Source organism: Pan troglodytes, chromosome 22 (assembly GCF_028858775.2).
Source record: "Pan troglodytes isolate AG18354 chromosome 22, NHGRI_mPanTro3-v2.0_pri, whole genome shotgun sequence".
In the NCBI taxonomy this organism is placed as follows: Eukaryota; Metazoa; Chordata; class Mammalia; order Primates; family Hominidae; genus Pan; species Pan troglodytes.
The window spans coordinates 34,017,897-34,036,896 of NC_072420.2; the positions used below are offsets into that span (position 1 = coordinate 34,017,897).

Here is a 19,000-nt window from a genome sequence, read left to right on the forward strand (position 1 = left end):
TTGACTTCCTGGAGTTCAAGCGATTCTCCAGGCTCAGCCTCCTGAGTAGCTAGGACCACAGGCCTCTGCCACCTCATCCAACTAATTGTATTTTTTGCAGATATGGGGGTCTCACTTTGTTGTCCAGGCTGGTCTCAAACTCCTGGGCTCAAGTGATCCTCTTGCTGCAGCCTCTCAAAATGCTGGGATTACAGGTGTGAGCCACTGTGCCAGCTTCACTACTATCTTTTACTGAATTGCCTGCCTACTGGGATGAGGAAATGTATAGGATGATAAAGCACCAAGGAGAAAGACATTCTGGAGATTCCAGAGTAGAACGGCTCAGATTCCTTCCTGAACATCCTGGAGCTAATGTTTGTACACCCTCAAAGTCTGTGCCACTGGGCTGCTACTCAGCTAGGACTCTTCTCCTTTCATCTACCAACCTCTCCTCCCAGAAAGAAGTGAATTTATTCTTCTGGAAGGTTCTAAAGCAGTGATTTCTAATCCAGGGTGCACCCACCCTAGGGGTTTGCGTTGGATTACAGGGTCCACTGAAGTGCAGTGAAATTCTGTTTACATTCTTTAATAAGAAATAAATTAAGCTTTTGATATTTGATATATAACCTAGCACAAGCACCTTCACTTGGTCCAAATGCCAGAGCATCACATTGTCACATTCAGTGATGTGTGACACACTTGAGAACAGAGTGAGAAACTCACAAGGTGGAAATGCGCAGCGATGCTTCTGCTTGTACACTTTTGGAGTTTGTGATTATGTCTAGCCATTTACTTGGCTTGATGTGTGTTTATAGGTCGTTAGCTAGTTTTAACTAAATTAATGCTCACAAAATGGATGTGACAAGATTCTTGCAAATAAATTGGAAATTAAAGATAGTACTATTAATACACAAGTGAGTAAGATAACAGCAGCCTTGACATATTAGCTAATCACAGTATGAAGCCATCACATTAGGAAGACATTTTCCAGAAAAGCAAACCCCCACAATTTCTTTCCAAGAGTGTTTAAAGTCATATGATACTCATTCGTTTTGGTTCTTTACAAAATTTCGTAATTGGTGACAGTGTTTAGAAACTGCTTTGGGGGTTCTTAATAGCAAAAGACAAAAAGCCACATGCCCCTTGTTCTTCTTTCTACAATATGACAAACTAAAATACATTCCTCAGTCAGCAATAGTGTTGGACTATGTATAGCAAATACGGCTGACAATGCGAAGAAACAAGAGTTCAATTTCACAGTGTGGGAAATCTGCCACGTAATCATATGGAAACATGCTCTAAAGCACAGATGTTTCTAACATGTCTTTTTCCAAAAAGTGAAATACCCAAGGAACGACTTTTTCTTTGTTAGCAAAAAGGGAAAGATAAAATATATACTCAACAGTAATTTACTTCCTTAATTAAAACAAAAAGTTTTAGTGCCCATATATTGGTTTCTAAATACCATCCCCCAATAAAAACATCAACAACAACAACAACAACAAAAAAGCAGGGCCCCTTGAAGAAATGGCTGATTTTAGGGCTGAGCAGGAAAAATATAAGATGAACTTGGAACATCTTGTGCTAGAAAGTAAAGAAGTGTTCGAAAAAATTAAGAGCATACTAGCAAAAGGAAAAAGAGTCAGCTTGAAGTGGCTGCCACTGGCGAAATCTGGGACAATTTGAGCATTAAAATAAATAAGGAGGGTGAATTGGTAGAGCACAGGTGATATTTAGGGCGGTGAAATGCCTCTGTATGATGCTGTAATGGTAGATACATGACATTATGTTGCAAGTGGTTATGTATGAGAAGGGCAGGAGACGGCTCTTCCCCCACCCACCAGGAATGTCAGGTGATGGTTCAACAATCACATTGCCTCTCTAAAAATAATTCAGCACCCAGAGCCGAATTATCTCCTAATGGTCCACAGCTATTACATTAGAGTGTTAATTGAATGTAGGCGCCATGAAGCAAAAAGAGCTTCCAATCATCTCCGGTATTGGGTGAGTGAGCCGGTGCATGCACATTAAGAGACAAAACGGCAGAGTACGACCTTCCGGGGGCACTCCATCGGAAAAGGGAAGAAATCTTCAGATGGGCATGCGCACAACTTCCTAAACACACTGCACATGTTCACCTCCCAAGTGTAAGAAGGGCACTGCGCATGCGGGCAGCCCACCCTAAGGGAAGAATCATGGGAAAGGGGTGCAAAACCCCAGAAGTGGGCCAGCCTATAAATCCTAGAATCACAGTTAAACGCTGCATTTGTCCTTCAATTTGCCCGCTTGGGTCTCTTCCAAGTGTACTTTCCTTTCTTTCCCGTTCTAAAGCCTTTTTAAATAAACTTCCACTCCTTCTCTGAAACTTGCCTCAGTCTCTTTTTCCGCCTTATGCCCCTCAGTCGAATTTGCTGTGCAGGTAACTGGGATGCCTTCTACCAGTAACAATTATACATTGTAAAAACCCATAGAATGTACAACACCAAGAAAGAACTCTTATGTAAACTCTGGACTTTAGTTAATAATAATGTATCAGTATACATTCATCAGCTGTAAGAAATGTACCACCCCAATGCAAGATGTTAACAACGGGAAACTGAAAGCAGGCTTGGGATGAGGGGGTATATAAGAACTCTCCACACTGTCTGTAAACCTAAAACTCCTCTAAAAGTTGTATATTAATTTTAAAAATTTAAGTAAGGATAGCCATGAACTATAACCAATGAAATAAAATAAGAATCTGTGAGTCTATACTAATAATAAATGGAGACCGGGCGCGGTGGCTCACGCCTGTAATCCCAGCACTTTGAGAGGCCAAGGCGGGCAGATCACCTGAGGTTGGGAGTTCGAGACCAGCCTAACCAACATGGAGAAACCCTGTCTCTACTAAAAATACACAATTAGCCGGGCATGGTGGCACATGCCTGTAATCCCAGCTACTCGGGAGGCTGAGGCAGGAGAATTGCTTGAACCCAGGAGGCAAATGTTGCGGTGAACCGAGATGGCGCCATTGCACTCCAGCCTGGGCAACAAGAGCAAAGCACCATCTCAAATAAATAAATAAATAAAAATAAATGGAAAGAAAGAAAAGCTCTTTCTTAAATTGTGTCAACTAATATTTGCAGTGAGAGGGTCAGGGTTGAAAACTTACCATTTCATGACCATCACAGGTAGGATAGTTCAGGCAAGAATGATTAATGGATGTTAATTCTAGAAGAAAAGTTTGATGAACAGCAGAATATTTGCAGGATTTCCGAGTGTCTTCCCACCAATTAGCTGCAGGAGGTGGGGTGGGAGGGGAGGTCGATGGGGGGCGGAATAGTAACTATATAATGGAGACTGTAACTATAATACTTTGATACTTGATCAAAATTAACATCACATATGAGGTACTAATAAACTTAATGTGCCTGTGAAGGGACTGAGGACACCACACAAGCCAGGTACGCATAATCTGAAATTAATCAGGAGAAACCATCAGACAAGTCCAAATTGGAGAAGCATTCTATAAAATAGTTGGCCTGTGTTTTTCAAAAAAAAAAAAAAAAAAAATCCCCAAATCAAAAAAATGTCCATGACATGAAAGACAATGGCCAGGGAATTACTCTGGATTAAAGAAAGCTAAAGAAGTTCAGGAAAATAAATAACATACATACATGACTTTGTATGTGTATTTAAAGAGGGAGTGTAGATATGGCAAAATATTAACGATTTGCTGAATCTGGGCAAAGGGTATGTGGGAGCTATCTTACTATTTTTGCAACTTGTCTGTAATTTCAAATTATTTCCAAGCAAAAAGTAAAAATGGGACTGGGTGTAGTGGCTCACTGCTGTAATCCCGCACTCTGGGAGGCTGAGGTAGGTGGATTACTTGAGGCCAGGAGTTCAAGACCAGCCTGGCCAACATGGCAAAACCCCGTCTCTACTAAAAATACAAAAATTCGCCAGGCGCAGTGGCACACTTCTGTAGTCCCAGCTACTTAGGAGGCTGAGGCAGAAGAATCGCTTGAACTGAGGAGGCAAAGGTTGCTGGGAGCCGAGATCATGCCACTGCACTTCATCCTGGGCAACAGAGCAAGACTCCCTCTCCCCTCCCCACCAAAAAAGGTGAAAAAGAACATGCTGTATGGAAAAACTGCAAGTGCAACCTCTAATGGATCGTTTTGACTAGAATAAAGGAGAGAAGGGAGGTTCTGGGTTAAGGTTACAGAGCTAGCACCACAGGGGAAATTAATTCATGTCTTATCCTTAAACAAATTATTACAGCAAAAAAGTTGAAACTAAAGTACACGAAGTACTTACCACAGGGTGTCACAGCTGTGGCAAATTTTATTAAAGCACAATCCAATTTTATTAAAATACAATTCAATGTTTATAATAGGTTGTATTAAGATGGGGAAGAGTGAAAATCTTAGGAAAGGAGGAAGAAAAGGAGGGGAGGTAATTGTCAATGTGTTTAAAAATCTAATTAAACGTTTCAGTCATTTTGAGCTCATTGTTCTAAATATAAAAATGCATCCTATTCCAACTAGTTTGCAAGAATTTTTGGACAGGAGGAAATGGAAATTTTAATTTAAACATGCAGAGTCATTCGAAAGGCTTTTAAAATAAGTATTATTTTGTAATTGCAACCAGGAATTTTTCCTCTTCCATTTGGATTCACGTATCTTCATGGGGTGTTTTTCCACCTTTGGTGTTGTTAAAACGAAGTACTGACACACTCAAAATCAAACCCCCAAATCGATGAATCATAAAGTGATAATTCAAAGTTTTTTAAACGATACCTAACAGCTGGATAGATTGCCTAAAAATCATTATTCACTCAAACTGGGTGAATTTCAAGATACATAAATTATACCTCTAAGATGTTTTTAAAATAGGCATATTTCCCCTGGGCGTGGTGACTCACGCCTGCAATCCCAGCACTCCGGGAAGCGAAGGCGAGCGGATCACTTCAGGTCAGGAGTTCCAGACCAGCCTGGGTTACACAGCGGAAATCCCATCTCCACTAAAAATACAAAAACTAGCCGGGCGTAATAGCGCACAGCTGTAATCTCAGCTACTCAGGAGGCTGAAGCAGGAGAATCGCTTGAACCCGGGAGGCGGAGGTAGCGGTGAGCCGAGATCGCACCACTGCACTCCAGCCCGGGTGACAGAGCAAGACTCCGACTCGAACAGTGCAATGGAATATATACATATATATATATATGGAACATATATACATATATGGAACAAATATATATATGGAACATATATATGGAACAAATATATATATATGGAACATATATATATGGAACAAATATATATATATGGAACATATATATATGGAACAAATATATATGTGGAACAAATATATGGAACAAATATATATGTGGAACAAATATATGTGGAACATACATATGTGGAACATACGTATGTGGAACATACGTATGTGGAACATACGTATGTGGAACATACGTATGTGGAACATACGTATGTGGAACACATGTATGGGACACACGTGTGGGACACACATGTATGGGACACACGTGTGTGGGACACACATGTATGGGACACACGTGTGTGGGACACACATGTATGGGACACACGTGTGTGGGACACACATGTATGGGACACATGTATGGGACACATATATATGGGACACATGTATGGGACACATATATGGGACACATGTATGGGACACATATATATGGGACACATGTATGGGACACATATATATGGAACACATGTATGGGACACATATATGGAACACATGTATGGGACACATATATATGGAACACATGTATGGGACACATATATATGGAACACATGTATGGGACACATATATATGGAACACATGTATGGGACACATATATATGGAACACATGTATGGGACACATATATGGAACACATGTATGGGACACATATATATGGAACACATGTATGGGACACATATATATGGAACACATGTATGGGACACATATATATGGAACACATGTATGGGACACATATATATGGAACACATGTATGGGACACATATATATGGAACACATGTATGGGACACATATATATGGAACACATGTATGGGACACATATATATGGAACACATGTATGGGACACATATATATGGAACACATGTATGGGACACATATATATGGAACACATGTATGGGACACATATATATGGAACACATGTATGGGACACATATATATGGAACACATGTATGGGACACATATATATGGAACACATGTATGGGACACATATATATGGAACACATGTATGGGACACATATATATGGAACACATGTATGGGACACATATATATGGAACACATGTATGGGACACATATATATGGAACACATGTATGGGACACATATATATGGAACACATGTATGGGACACATATATATGGAACACATGTATGGGACACATATATATGGAACATATGTATGGGACACATATATATGGAATACATATATATTCCATTGCATTGTTCTTTACAAACATTCATTTAATTATGTAATTGCTAATTAATTCCTTGGTTGTTATCACAACGAAGTATTTGATTCCTTATTTTATCTCATCATTTAAATTTTATTTCGCATATTTTCACAATGCACTTGATCTATTACTGAGGAATTTAATTAAATAATCATTCGAACCGTGGGCTCGAGTTGTTTACTGATAAAGCCCGACAACCAAAACAGCCTAGCGACTGCTGTTTGGAGCCCCTCGGCCCAGGGCCCGTGGCGGTTCTCTCCAAGGGACCATCTCGCCCCTCAGCCAAGTCGCCCGGAAAACGAGCGCTCGACCGCCTCTGCCCCGCTCTCGCTCTGCACACAGGAACGGTGTGGTCGCTCAGCCACTTCTTCTTTCCAGCCTCATCTGGTTCCCAGGCCGCTGGGGACTCCCAACGCCACTGTCCAAGACTCTAGGGTCAGCAAGCGCCCCGGGCGGAGAAGTGCGAGGACGAAGAGCGCCGGGCCGCGACCAGGAGCCCACCCGCGCCCTCCGACTGCAGACATGGGGAAGAGACGCGGGAACTCCAAAGTCGCTGGGTCTGCGCAGGTGTGTGCCGCGATCCTGTGAAGGTCAAGGCCTCCTGTGAGGGGAAGTCGTCCTGGAATGCGATGGTGAAGTGCTCCAGACCGGCCACAGGCCGGAAAGAGTGAGGAAGAAGAGAATGCAGGAGGCCTGCGATTTCTAAGGCGCGCGCGCACAGGGGTGCTGCAACTAGGATGGGGCAATGAGAGCTTGGAGAAGGGGTGCTAGCTAGGAGGAAAGGCGCGTGCGTGGAGGAACGGCGCGTGCGCGGAGGGGCGGTGTGTGCCAGAAGAGGGGACGCGTGCGTAGAGGGGCGGTGAGAGCTAAGAGGGGCAGCGCGTGCGCAGAGGGGCGGTGTGACTTAGGACGGGGCGATGGCAGCTGAGAGGAGCGGCGCGTGCGCGGACATGTAACTGGTGGGACCTGCGGCGGCTCCCAGATGATGGTCGCCCTCCTGGGCGCGACGACCCTAGTGCTCGTCGCCGTGGCGCCATGGGTGTTGTCCGCAGCCGCAGGTGAGAGGCGGGGAGGAGAGTCTTGGCGCAGGGCGGGAGGTAGGGCGCGCAGCTGGGCTACGGGGGCGGCGATGCTGTTGGGGGCGACAGACGCCCAGTCTGGGAAACCTTCGGTCCACTTTGCCGCGCCAAAGATTAAACCCGACCTGGGCTCGCAAATCAATCAGGAGAAAGTGGTGTTCTGGGTCCTCTCTCGCCGCTTGCTTGTGGCCGTGTACGGGTCCTCGGGAGCACCCGGGTCCCACCCCGGTGAAGTGGCGGTGCCAGAGCTTTATGTCGAGTTTGATTCTTTCCGGGAAAGTACCGCGGCTCCGCTGGTCTGTTTGATAGTAAACAAAACATTTTCCGAAATGCATTTCCTCAATCTGGTGAATAGGCGCCCAGTCCCACGGGGGAGTGAGCTAAGTGTGGCCAGGATTTCTCTGCCCTCAGGATTCATACAGGCCAATAAAAAATGACAGTCGGAGTGACTGAAGCATAATTGTCAGTCCTCGAGATTTACTAAGCCTGCTTCAGGGCGCATCCGGGAAAAACGTGAGCCACAGACACGTCTGTGACTGGTTTTCCAGAGGTTTTCAGGAGGTGGGGCAGGAAGGCAGTAAGGCAAATAGTTCTGTGAGAATTTAGTTAGTGCCCAAGAAATCTGTATTTTAAGATACCATGAGTGTCTTGAAGAGAAAAAGAGAGTAAAGGGAGTCAGTTATGCAGATGCCTCTGGGTAGGTGGAGTCTTGATTGTTTTGCACCTGAGAAGATAAGCTTGTAATTGACATTGTCAGTGTGGAAGGCCTGAACTAGCTTTTCAGGTTAACTTTGGAATGCCATTTGTTGAGGGGAGAGGTCCATTCACATTGTTGGGGGGCTTAGAATTTTATTTTTGGTTTACTTAACTACCTACTTTTTTCCCAAAGAAATAATCATGTTCAAAACTCAATGAAATGTTATCTCAATGAGATTGTAATGTTGCTCAGTCTTTCAGAAGTCATAAAAATAGTCATACTTTTTAAACTAGTAAATGCAATTCTAGGACCCAAGACTAAGAAAACTGTCCAAAATATGGGAAGACATTTTTATTTATACTTTTTTTTTTTTTTTTTGAGACAGCCTGTTGCCCAGGCTGGTGTGCAGAGGCGTGATCTCAGCTCCCTGCAACCTCTGCCTCCCAGGTTCAGGCGATTCTCCTGCCTCAGCCTCTTGAGTAGCTGGAATTACAGGTGCATGCCACCACATCTGGCTATTTTTTGTATTTCTAGTAGAGATGGCGTTTTGCCATGTTGGCCAGGCTGGTCTCGAACTCCTGACCTCAAACAATCCACTTCAGCCTCCCAAAGTGCTGGGATTACAGGTGTGAGCCACCACGCCCGATCTATTTATGCTTTAGACTTTAGTTTTAGGAACTAGACTTAGGTTGTAGACCTGAAGTTACAGTTGGCATCCCCTTGTTTATGGGAGACCAGCAAAGAATTGACTTATGAATGATCTGTCGGGGTAGCCCTTCGCAGATGGCTGAGTCTTTTTATCCTTCCTTGGGGATTTGGCTGAAGCATAATGCTAGTAACAGCCATTCATTTGGAAGAGGGTGTTGCAGTCACTTGGCCTCTGGGCTTAACTAACTTCACTTTTGCGTAAGAAAGTTGGGAGAGGTCCTGAGATTTTTTTTTTTTTACAAAAATAATAAAAGAAAAATACAAAGGCAGGGCGTCACCAGGCTAATTTGCTGAAATTCTTCATACTTACTTGGGATGCATGGGGGAATGGCAACTATTACAAGGTTGATAGAGAGTGAGAGGTAATTTTGTAGTGAGGAGGGGTACCCAAAGAGAATCAGGGCTAGCATCCCAGTGCAGGAGTCCAGGTGGTCTGTGAGCCTGCAAGTGAGTTCAAAATACTTTACCTGTTGGCTTAGGAAACCATATACCTGTGTGGTACATGATATCCTATTTCTCAAACTTTTCCACAAATATGTAGTATACTTTTCCTAGGATGTGGGTACTAGGGTCCTGGTGCATCCCATAGTAATTTCTTTGAAGTCTTTTATTTATGAAAAACTTGCATTAAACTCATGTTTGGTTTGATGTGAAAAGAGCTTTCCCAGAATTTTCATATAAAATTGACATTCCAGGAGGGTGTGCATTAAGAAATTAATTTAAAATTAGGTTAGCGGACAGGTGGCAAGATATAATTTATAGGCATTTATCATTTCTTAAGCTCTTAGCTGTGTGCCAGGCAGTAATCTAAGTGTTTTAAAGGTATAAACTCATTAAGCTTTCAGAGCAGTGTAGATACTGTTATCTTTAGTTAACAGACAAGGAAACTGAGCAACGGAGAGATCAAGTAACTTGCCTGAGGCTGTATAGGCCAGTCCGTGGAGGAGTGGGAAGTCAAATCCTGAGTCTGGCCTAATAGCCTTGGGGCTTAACCAGACTAGACTGTTTTCCCAAAGGCCAAACAATTTAAATTCCTGATTGTCCACTTGTATGTTTTTTTGTTTTTTTATTATTATACTTTAAGTTTTAGGGTACATGTGCACATTGTGCAGGTTAGTTACATATGTATACATGTGCCATGCTGGTGCGCTGCACCCACTAACTCGTCATCTAGCATTAGGTATATCTCCCAATGCTATCCCTCCCCCCTCCCCCCACCCCACCACAGTCCCCAGAGTGTGATATTCCCCTTCCTATGTCCATGTGATCTCATTATTCAATTCCCACCTATGAGTGAGAATATGCAGTGTTTGGTTTTTTGTTCTTGCGATAGTTTACTGAGAATGATGATTTCCAATTTCATCCATGTCCCTACAAAGGACATGAACTCATCATTTTTTATGGCTGCATAGTATTCCATGGTGTATATGTGCCACATTTTCTTAATCCAGTCTATCATTGTTGGACATTTGGGTTGGTTCCAAGTCTTTGCTATTGTGAATAATGCAAGAAAAAAACAAACAACCCCATCAAAAAGTGGGCAAAGGACATGAACAGACACTTCTCAAAAGAAGACATTTATGCAGCCAAAAAACACATGAAAAAATGCTCATCATCACTGGCCATCAGAGAAATGCAAATCAAAACCACTATGAGATACCATCTCACACCAGTTAGAATGGCAGTCATTAAAAAGTCAGGAAACAACAGGTGCTGGAGAGGATGTGGAGAAATAGGAACACTTTTACACTGTTGGTGGGACTGTAAACTAGTTCAACCATTGTGGAAGTCAGTGTGGCGATTCCTCAGGGATCTAGAACTAGAAATACCATTTGACCCAGCCATCCCATTACTGGGTATATACCCAAAGGACTATAAATCATGCTGCTATAAAGACATATGCACTTGTATGTTAAGGGCCTAATTATCAGTATCTTTCAGTTAACTGTGAGCCCAAAAATATCTGAGACCGGTCTGAAATCAACTTAGAAAGTTTATTTTGCCAAGGTTAAGGATGCATTCATGACACAGCCTCAAGAGGTCCTGGCCACATGTGCCCAAGGTGGTCAAGGTCCAGCTTGCTTTTATACATTTTAGGGAGACATATCAATCAGTACATCTAAGATGTACATTTGATTGGTTCGATCTGGAAAGGCAGGACAACTCAAAGCAAGGCTTCCAGGTCATAGGTAGATTTAAAGATTTTCTGATTGGTAATTGGTTGAAATCAATGGAAAGGAATGTCTGGGATGTCCTAAGGGGTTGTGGAGACCAAAATTTTATCATGCAGATCAAGCTTGTCCAACCCACAGCCCACTGGCCGCGTGCAGCCCATGATGGCTTTGAATGCAGTCCAACACAAATTCGTAAACTTTCTTAAAACATGAGGGGGTTTTGTTTTGTTTGTTTTCTTTCTGTTTTTTGTTTGTTTGTTTGTTTGTTTGTTTTTAGCTCATCAGATATTGTTAGTGTATTTTGTGTGTGGCCCAAGACAGTTGTTCTTCCAGTGTGGCCCACGGAAGCAAAAAGAGTGGACACCCTTGATGCAGATGAGGCCTGCAGATAGCAGGCTTCAGAGAGAATAGATTGTAACTGTTTCTTGTGAAACTTAACGTCTGTGTTGTTGTTAATGGTGGTTAGCTTTTTCTGAATTCCAGAAGAGAGGAGGGTATAATGAGGCATATCCAAACCTCACTTCACATCATGGCCTGAAGTAGTTTTTCAGGTTAGCTTTGGAATACCCTTGGTCAGGAGAAGGGGTCCATTCTGATGGTTGGGGGACTTAGAATTTTATTTTTGGTTTACGTAACTATCTACTTTTTCCCCAAAAAAAATCATGTTGAAAACTCAAGACCTTAAGTTTACAGCTCAAGCTGATCCTGAAAGTTATCTCAGTGAGATTGTAATGTTGCTCAGTCTTTCAGAAGTTGTATAAATGTACCTTTTAGCCTAGTAAATGCAATTCTAGGACTCTAGATTAAGAAAACTATCCAAAATATGGGAAGACATTTACTTACATATTTGTACAGATATCTATATTTGGATTTATGTCAGACTTAAAGATATAGTAAACCATTTTGGTCATGAAGATGAATGTGAAAGGTTGAAAGCAACCAAAATTATAAATGCATTATATATATATTAGATTAAATGTCCATTTATACATTTACATGTGGGGTAATTAATTGTTAATATACTAATATAAAACATTTTAATATACTAGTAAATTAATATATTGTATGTTAATGTTACATAACAATTTATGAAAAAATTATTAAAAGGAGATTGCCAATACTAATAGAGCAAAATCTGTGAAAACTAAAATCCTGTTTAATAACTTTATTTCCAAGCCCCTGTCCATTTATCAGTCAGTTATTCATTGGTCTTCCAAATGCCAACATGCCTGTAACTTCAGGGTCTCCTTCTTTTAGCAGTAAAGGATTTTTTTTCTCCCTGAGGAAATCACTAGCTGTACCCTATAACATTTTCTATTCTTGTCTCAAGGCCCAAAATTACTAGAATTATATTATTCTGCACAAGATATTGTAAATACTACAAATGCCATCAGATCTTTTGTTAAACTCTGTAAACCCAGTTGCTACCCTTTGGCTGCATAGAATCTATAAATTCTAACAAATGGATGAGAACCAAGTTAAGAATTCTAGAGTGGGATAAGGGGATGTGATGTATTCTATTCAGGGATGAAGTTTTAGAGACTCCAAGTATGAAACAGAAAATTGAGGATGGGGAGACCTGATGGGTACCACATTAAGTTTAAAAAAAAAAAAAAGTGTTTTCTCAGCTGTCTCCCCTTTTGACCCCATACTATAAGATCTAACTGGAAAGAGCAAGAAGCTGTCTCAATTAAGAAAGTTCTATACAGGAACCCCTGTGGTAGAACAAGTCTACAACAAGATAACATGATTGCCCCAAGGCAGAAGTAAAAGAAATATTGTAGGAACCATAAATAAATTTAAAAGCTGATCTTTTAAAAAATACATAGCTTATCAAAGTGAGAGATCAGTCCTTTATGATATTTAAGGAGTTCCTGTGAATGCACCATTATGCTGGATACTCTGAAAAAATGCAAATCAAGTATGAAGCGATATAAATTCTGCCCTTAAGGAACTTGCAATCTAGTTGGAGATTTATGTTTAACACAAAGAAGCAGTTTTTACAAATACTTCTTTTGAGGATTCTGGAAAGATGGCAGAGTAGAAAGCACCAGGAATCTGTCTCCTCACCTAGACAAGAATTGTACTGGCAGAATCTGATGTAACTATTTTGGAACTCTGGAGTCTATTGCAGGCTTGCAACTTCCAGGGGACAGGCTTAGATGGTAAATTGCAGTTAATTTTGGTCTATTTGAGCTCTTAGTACAGTAGCAGCTACCCATCTTCCACCTCTCAACCCTTAGCAGACAGCTGTGCACGTTATTAGAGCAATCTGCACACAACTTACAGGAATCAGGTGGGCAAAAAGAAACACACCATCCAGATATCTGGGATCTGTGCTCTTAATTGCTCATTGCTCCTTCTCGTCACAAAAGCGCAAGGAGATGGGCGGTTGTTGTTGTTACACCTTACTCATTGTTACAACCCCCTCCCCACTCACTCCCCTGCCCCATGGATTTAAAGGGCTAGAAATCTCCCTCTGCTTCATTTTTCTCTTTCACTTTTGGGAGCCGGATATTAAAGACTAGGACATTTAAAAACAACTGCATTTATGGGGAAAATTAGAAAGTCACTGTACATACCTAGGGAAAGGCTCAGGAGAGACCTTAAGTTTATAGCTCAAGCTGATCCTTGGCACAGGATTAACAACAATTACACAGCAATTAAACAAAGCAAACACACACACACACAATGTAGTCTGGGAGAGTGATGTTAGCAAGATGGCCAACTAGAAGCCCCTTCTGCTCATCCCCTCATAAGACAGCCAGAACAACAAATAAACAACTACATTTTAGCAAACTTAACTAAGAGTGCTAGAGTGCATCAAAGAAGTAACAGAAATCCTAGTGAGCAGAGAAAAGTGGGATGGCCACATGGAGAATGGGAGGAAATGCCAGGATTCCTAGGATCATCTGGGAACCAGGAGGAACTTCTTCCTATGGCCATAAGGAGATAAACAAGAAGATCCCAGCTACACCATGGGCACCAACAGATCTCACCACTGGGGTTCCTTAGAGTCCAGACAGCAACTAAGCCAAGCTGAGGAAGCTGCCTAGAGTCTGCACAGCTGTGTTCCCTCCAGAGAAGGAGCCAACACTGTGCTCCACCTGCTGTGGCCCACACAGCTACTGTGCCACTCCACCTTGGAACTGGAACTACTTCTGGAGTGTGTCTTGCTTCGGGGACTTGTAGCCATGGCTTCCTTTCATCTGAACCATGCCAGGCTGGTGGCTCAACATCCCTAAGCTAAACTTTAAGCAGCTGTTACACCCTTCCCTGTGGGGTCAAGCAGAGGTGGAACTACTCCACCTACTCCTACCCCACCGCCCTTGGGCTAGAGCTGAAGCAGTATCCTATTTCCTGGGAACACACTACCTTGGCCACCCAGAGCAGTCATGCACCCCTGTGCCTAAGCTGAAGTGGTATACGGCATTCCAGGGAAACAGGGCCTGAACCACCCAGAGCAGTCACACTCCCTGGGCCTCAGCTGAAGGAGCACATCACTCCCTGCAGAATCAGTGCCCTGGCCAAACCGAGCAGCTATGCATCCCAGGGCTGAGCTGATGTAGTACCCTATGTCTCAGGGAAACAGAGCAGTGGCTGAGCTGAGACACCCTGTTCTACAGGCCAAATAACTGTAGTACCCCGCTTCCCTGGAGCTGGACTAGTCTTCTAGAGCCTGAGCTGCTGAGACACTCTGAGGAGTGGAGTCATCACTGTGCTGTTCCCTACCCCCCATTCCCAGCCCAGACAACAGCTATGCTTCACCATTTTGTAGTACTTGCTGCTGCTGCTACACCTGGCCTCACAGTCTGGGGTACTGCTTATCCCCAGCTATTCCAAGATTTAGAGTCATGACTTCATGGTGCCTCATCCCTTGGGACCTGTGTTGCCACTGAGCCCTATTAGCTCATATTCCCAAATTAAAACCATACCCTGCTCCCCAGGCCCAAACCTCCAGAGAACCCCTTCTTTATAGTCAGGCCAGTGCTATGCCCTGACCCCCATAGGGGTAGAATCAAAGCTACAACCCATTCTCTGGGCCTGAGCTGCCAGGAAGCACCTCCAGGTCACAAATCCTGGCTCTATGAGCAACTACGTCCAAGCCCTGCCACAGAGAGCAAACCCACCTCAGCAACCAAGTGTCTCAATAGGTTTGTGAGATCCTGAGCCTAGGATGTTTGCCCAGTAGCCACTCTGAATACCTTCATCTGGAATCAAGAGCTGCTACAGCTGCATATATATAGCCCCTGTCAGACCTGACACCAAGAGGTATCGCCTTGGCTGAGTCTCCCCATTGTGGGGAAGACAAGAATAGGAGGATCCTAAAAGCCTTCAACACTGAGAACATTAACAACCTACACTACCACTGCCACAAACTTCTGCAGCCTAGGCCTCTGAGGCACCCATTTACTACTGACATTGAACACAGGTAAAGCAGCTGCTTTACCATACCACTGCATCTGTCAGGAAACAGTCACCACACCCTTCGAAACCAGCATACTGAAACCCAACTGCTAATAAAAGACTTTATCTTTGAAAGCCACTGTCTGTAAAGTTTGGAAGAGGTAATTATCCTATCAACACAAAGACACAAAAACATGAAAAAGCAAGGAAATATGACACCACCAAAGGAAAGTAAGAACTCTCTAACGGTGGCCCAATGAAAAGAAGATCAACAAATTGCTGGAAAAGGAATTCAAACTAATGATCTTAAGGAAACTCAACAAGATACAAGAAAATACAGATAGTTCAATGAATCAGGAAAACAATTCACAATACAAAAAATTCAACAAAAAAATTAAAACATGATGAAAAAGAACCAAACAAATCCTACAGTTGAAGAATTCAATGAATTACATTTAAAAAATACATTAAAGAGCTTCAATAACAGACTTGGTAAAGCAGAAGAAAGAATCTCTGAACTTGAAGATATACCATTTGATATTACTCAATTGTAGAAAAAACAAGTGAAACCCTACAAGACTTATGGGACATCATTAAAGGAACAAACGTTCATACTATGTAAGTTACAGAAAGAGGAGAAAAGGTAAAAGGCATATACAAACTATTTAATGAAATAATAGCTGAAAACTTCCCAAGTCTGGAGAGAGATACAGACATCCAGATCCAGAAAGCTCAATGATTCCCAAATAGATTTAACCCAAAAAGGTTCTCTCCAAAGCACATTATTATCTGTTGTCAAAAGTCAAAGACAGAGAGAGAATTCTAAAAATAGCAAGAGAAAGGCATCAAGTCACATTTAAGAAAATCCCCATTCAGCTAACAGCAGATTTCTTCACAGAAACCTTACAGTACAGAAGAGGATGGGATGATATACTCAAACAGCCAAGAATGCTATGCCCAGCAAAACTATCCTTCAGGAATGAGGGAGAAATACAGTTTTTCCCAGACAAGCAAAAACTGAGGGAATTCATCACTGCTAGACCAGCCTTATGAGAAATGCTCCAGGGAGTCCTACATCTGGAAGTGAAAAGAGAGCAGTCAGTATCTTGAAAACATGGAAAAGTATAAAACTCACTGATAGAGCAGATACACAAAGGAGAAAGAGAAAAGAATTAAACCTTATCAAACCATCAAACCACAATGATAAATAATAAGAGAGGAAGAAAGGGGCAAAGGATATTATTAGAAAACTTTAACAAAATGACAAATGTAAGGGCTCAAATATCAATAATAATCTTAAATGTAAATGGATTAAATTCCATACTTAAAGAGACTGGCGGAATATTTTTTAAATGACTCAATTATATGCTTTCTGTAAGAAACCCACTTCACCTATAAAGACACATATAAACTGAAATTGAAGGGATGGAAAAAGTTATTCCAAGCAAATGGAAACCAAAAGCTGTCAGGAATTGCTATACTTATGTCAGATTAAACAGACATTAAGTCAAAAACTGTAAAAACAGACGAAGAAGGTTATTATATAATGATAAAGGGACCAATTCAGCAAGAGGATATAACAATTCTAAACATACATGTACCCAACACCAGAGCACCCAGATATATAAAGTAAATATTACTATACGTAAAGGGAAAGATAGACTCCAATATGATAGTAGTTGGGGACTTCAGCACCCCACTCTCAGCTTCGGACAGATCAGCAAACTCCAAGTACAGTGAACTCAAAGAGACCACACCAAGAAACAGTCAAACTTTTGAAAGCCAAAGACAGAGAAGTGACTTGTCATACACAAGGGATCTTTGATAACATGATCAGCAGATTTCTCACCTGATACTTTGGAGACCAGTGTATTCAAAGTGCTAAAAAAAACAAAACCAAAAAACTCAAAACCCTGTATACGGCAAAATTGCCCTTCAAAAGCTTAAGGAAATTAAGATGTTCTTAGATAGACAAAAGCTAAGGGAGTTCATTACTGCTAGAACTGCCCTGCAAGAAATGCTTAAGGAAGTCCTGAAAGGGGAAATGAAAGGGCACTAGACAGAGGGGACAGTGCAGATTCAGGCAGGTGCAATGGCTACTGGGGAAGACCCAGCCAGTGGGGCTATTGCCAGCATCCAATCAGCTGCCACCTTCCCTGACCCCAGTGTCAAGTGATGCGCAGGGTGATCCAGGTGTGTGAGGGGCAGCTGGATGTCCAGACTGAGGGCACTGGTGCCATCAGTGGCTATCCTACCACTCAATTCGTGACCCAGGTGGTGATCCAGGGTGATATCACCAGTTATGATGCAGTTAACACAGAGGGGAAAGCTGCTGAGATACACTATACTTTCCCACCCCTGCAGTGGGAGATGGGGCAGGGGGTACCACATCAGGGAGTACAGCTGCTGTTGTTACTACCCAGGGCTCAGAGGCACTTCTTGGGCAGGTGACTCTTCCTGGCACTGGTCAGTTATTTGTGATGATGTCACCACAAGGAGTACTGCAGGGAGGAAGCCAGCACTTGATTGCCCCTAGGACTCAACCTTATTTATTTGGACGTAACACCATTGTAAGTCAAGAAGTATCTCTATCTATCTATGAACATACAATGTGAAATCAAACTGAGGCCATAAAACAGTTGAACCTCATCATAAGAGTGACTCATCGGTGTCACTTCTAAGACCAAGAAAAATTCTATTTTTATGCAGAGACCATTTGTTTTTTAATTAAAAGACAACTCTATTTCAAAGAGGAAAAAAAATCAACTCTTTTTTCAGCTCTCTCAGATGCAGAAATGTAATTATCAGCATCCCTGTGCTGGGAGCAGTCATTAGTTTTTTTAGATTTTTAAAATATACTTCATTATGTTTCACTGTATTCATTCTTTAATCAGGGATGTGAGGGATAGAATAACATTTAGAATATCTGTACAGTTTGTATATAATGTTCTTATTTCTTGTTGCTTTTATAGGTGGAAAAAATCTAAAATCTCCTCAAAAAGTAGAGGTCGACATCATAGATGACAACTTTATCCTGAGGTGGAACAGGAGCGATGAGTCTGTCGGGAATGTGACTTTTTCATTCGATTATCAAAAGTATGTGACTCTAGTTACTGATTTGTCAGAATGACCTGAATAATTTTTACAAGTTTAACAACACCATAATTTTTAGATTTGGAAAGTATTTGGTTTTTCTATTTTTGAGAAATGTTACGCCTATTTTACATAATATTTTTAACTTTGTTTCTGCAGAGACTTAGTCAAATACATCTTTGGGTGTTGAAGCAAAAAATTGGGGATGAGGGTGGTAGACAGCGTCTTTAACCCATAGCCATTCCTTCTTTCTTCTGGGTGTTCCAGCTTCTTTTTTTTTTTTTTTTAATTATTATACTTTAAGTTTTAGGGTACATGTGCACAATGTGCAGGTTAGTTACGTATGTATACATGTGCCATGCTGGTGCGCTGCACCCACTAACTC

The 19,000-nt window shown here is 41.9% G+C and overlaps 1 protein-coding gene and 1 pseudogene across 1 annotated transcript in view; both read left to right on the forward strand.

Annotated features, from left to right (window-relative positions):
• Positions 1 to 7,265: 7,265 nt before the first annotated feature.
• IFNAR1 (interferon alpha and beta receptor subunit 1) overlaps positions 7,266 to 19,000 on the forward strand; it is a 31,695-nt gene continuing 19,960 nt past the window's right edge. Inside the window, exons 1-2 of the mRNA XM_514868.9 lie at positions 7,266 to 7,515; positions 18,495 to 18,618. Of these exons, the coding sequence (XP_514868.2) occupies positions 7,440 to 7,515; positions 18,495 to 18,618 (200 nt within the window). The 5' untranslated portion in view covers positions 7,266 to 7,439. The remainder of the gene's footprint in view (positions 7,516 to 18,494; positions 18,619 to 19,000) is intronic.
• LOC134809236 (upstream stimulatory factor 1-like) lies at positions 17,386 to 18,216 on the forward strand (annotated as a pseudogene).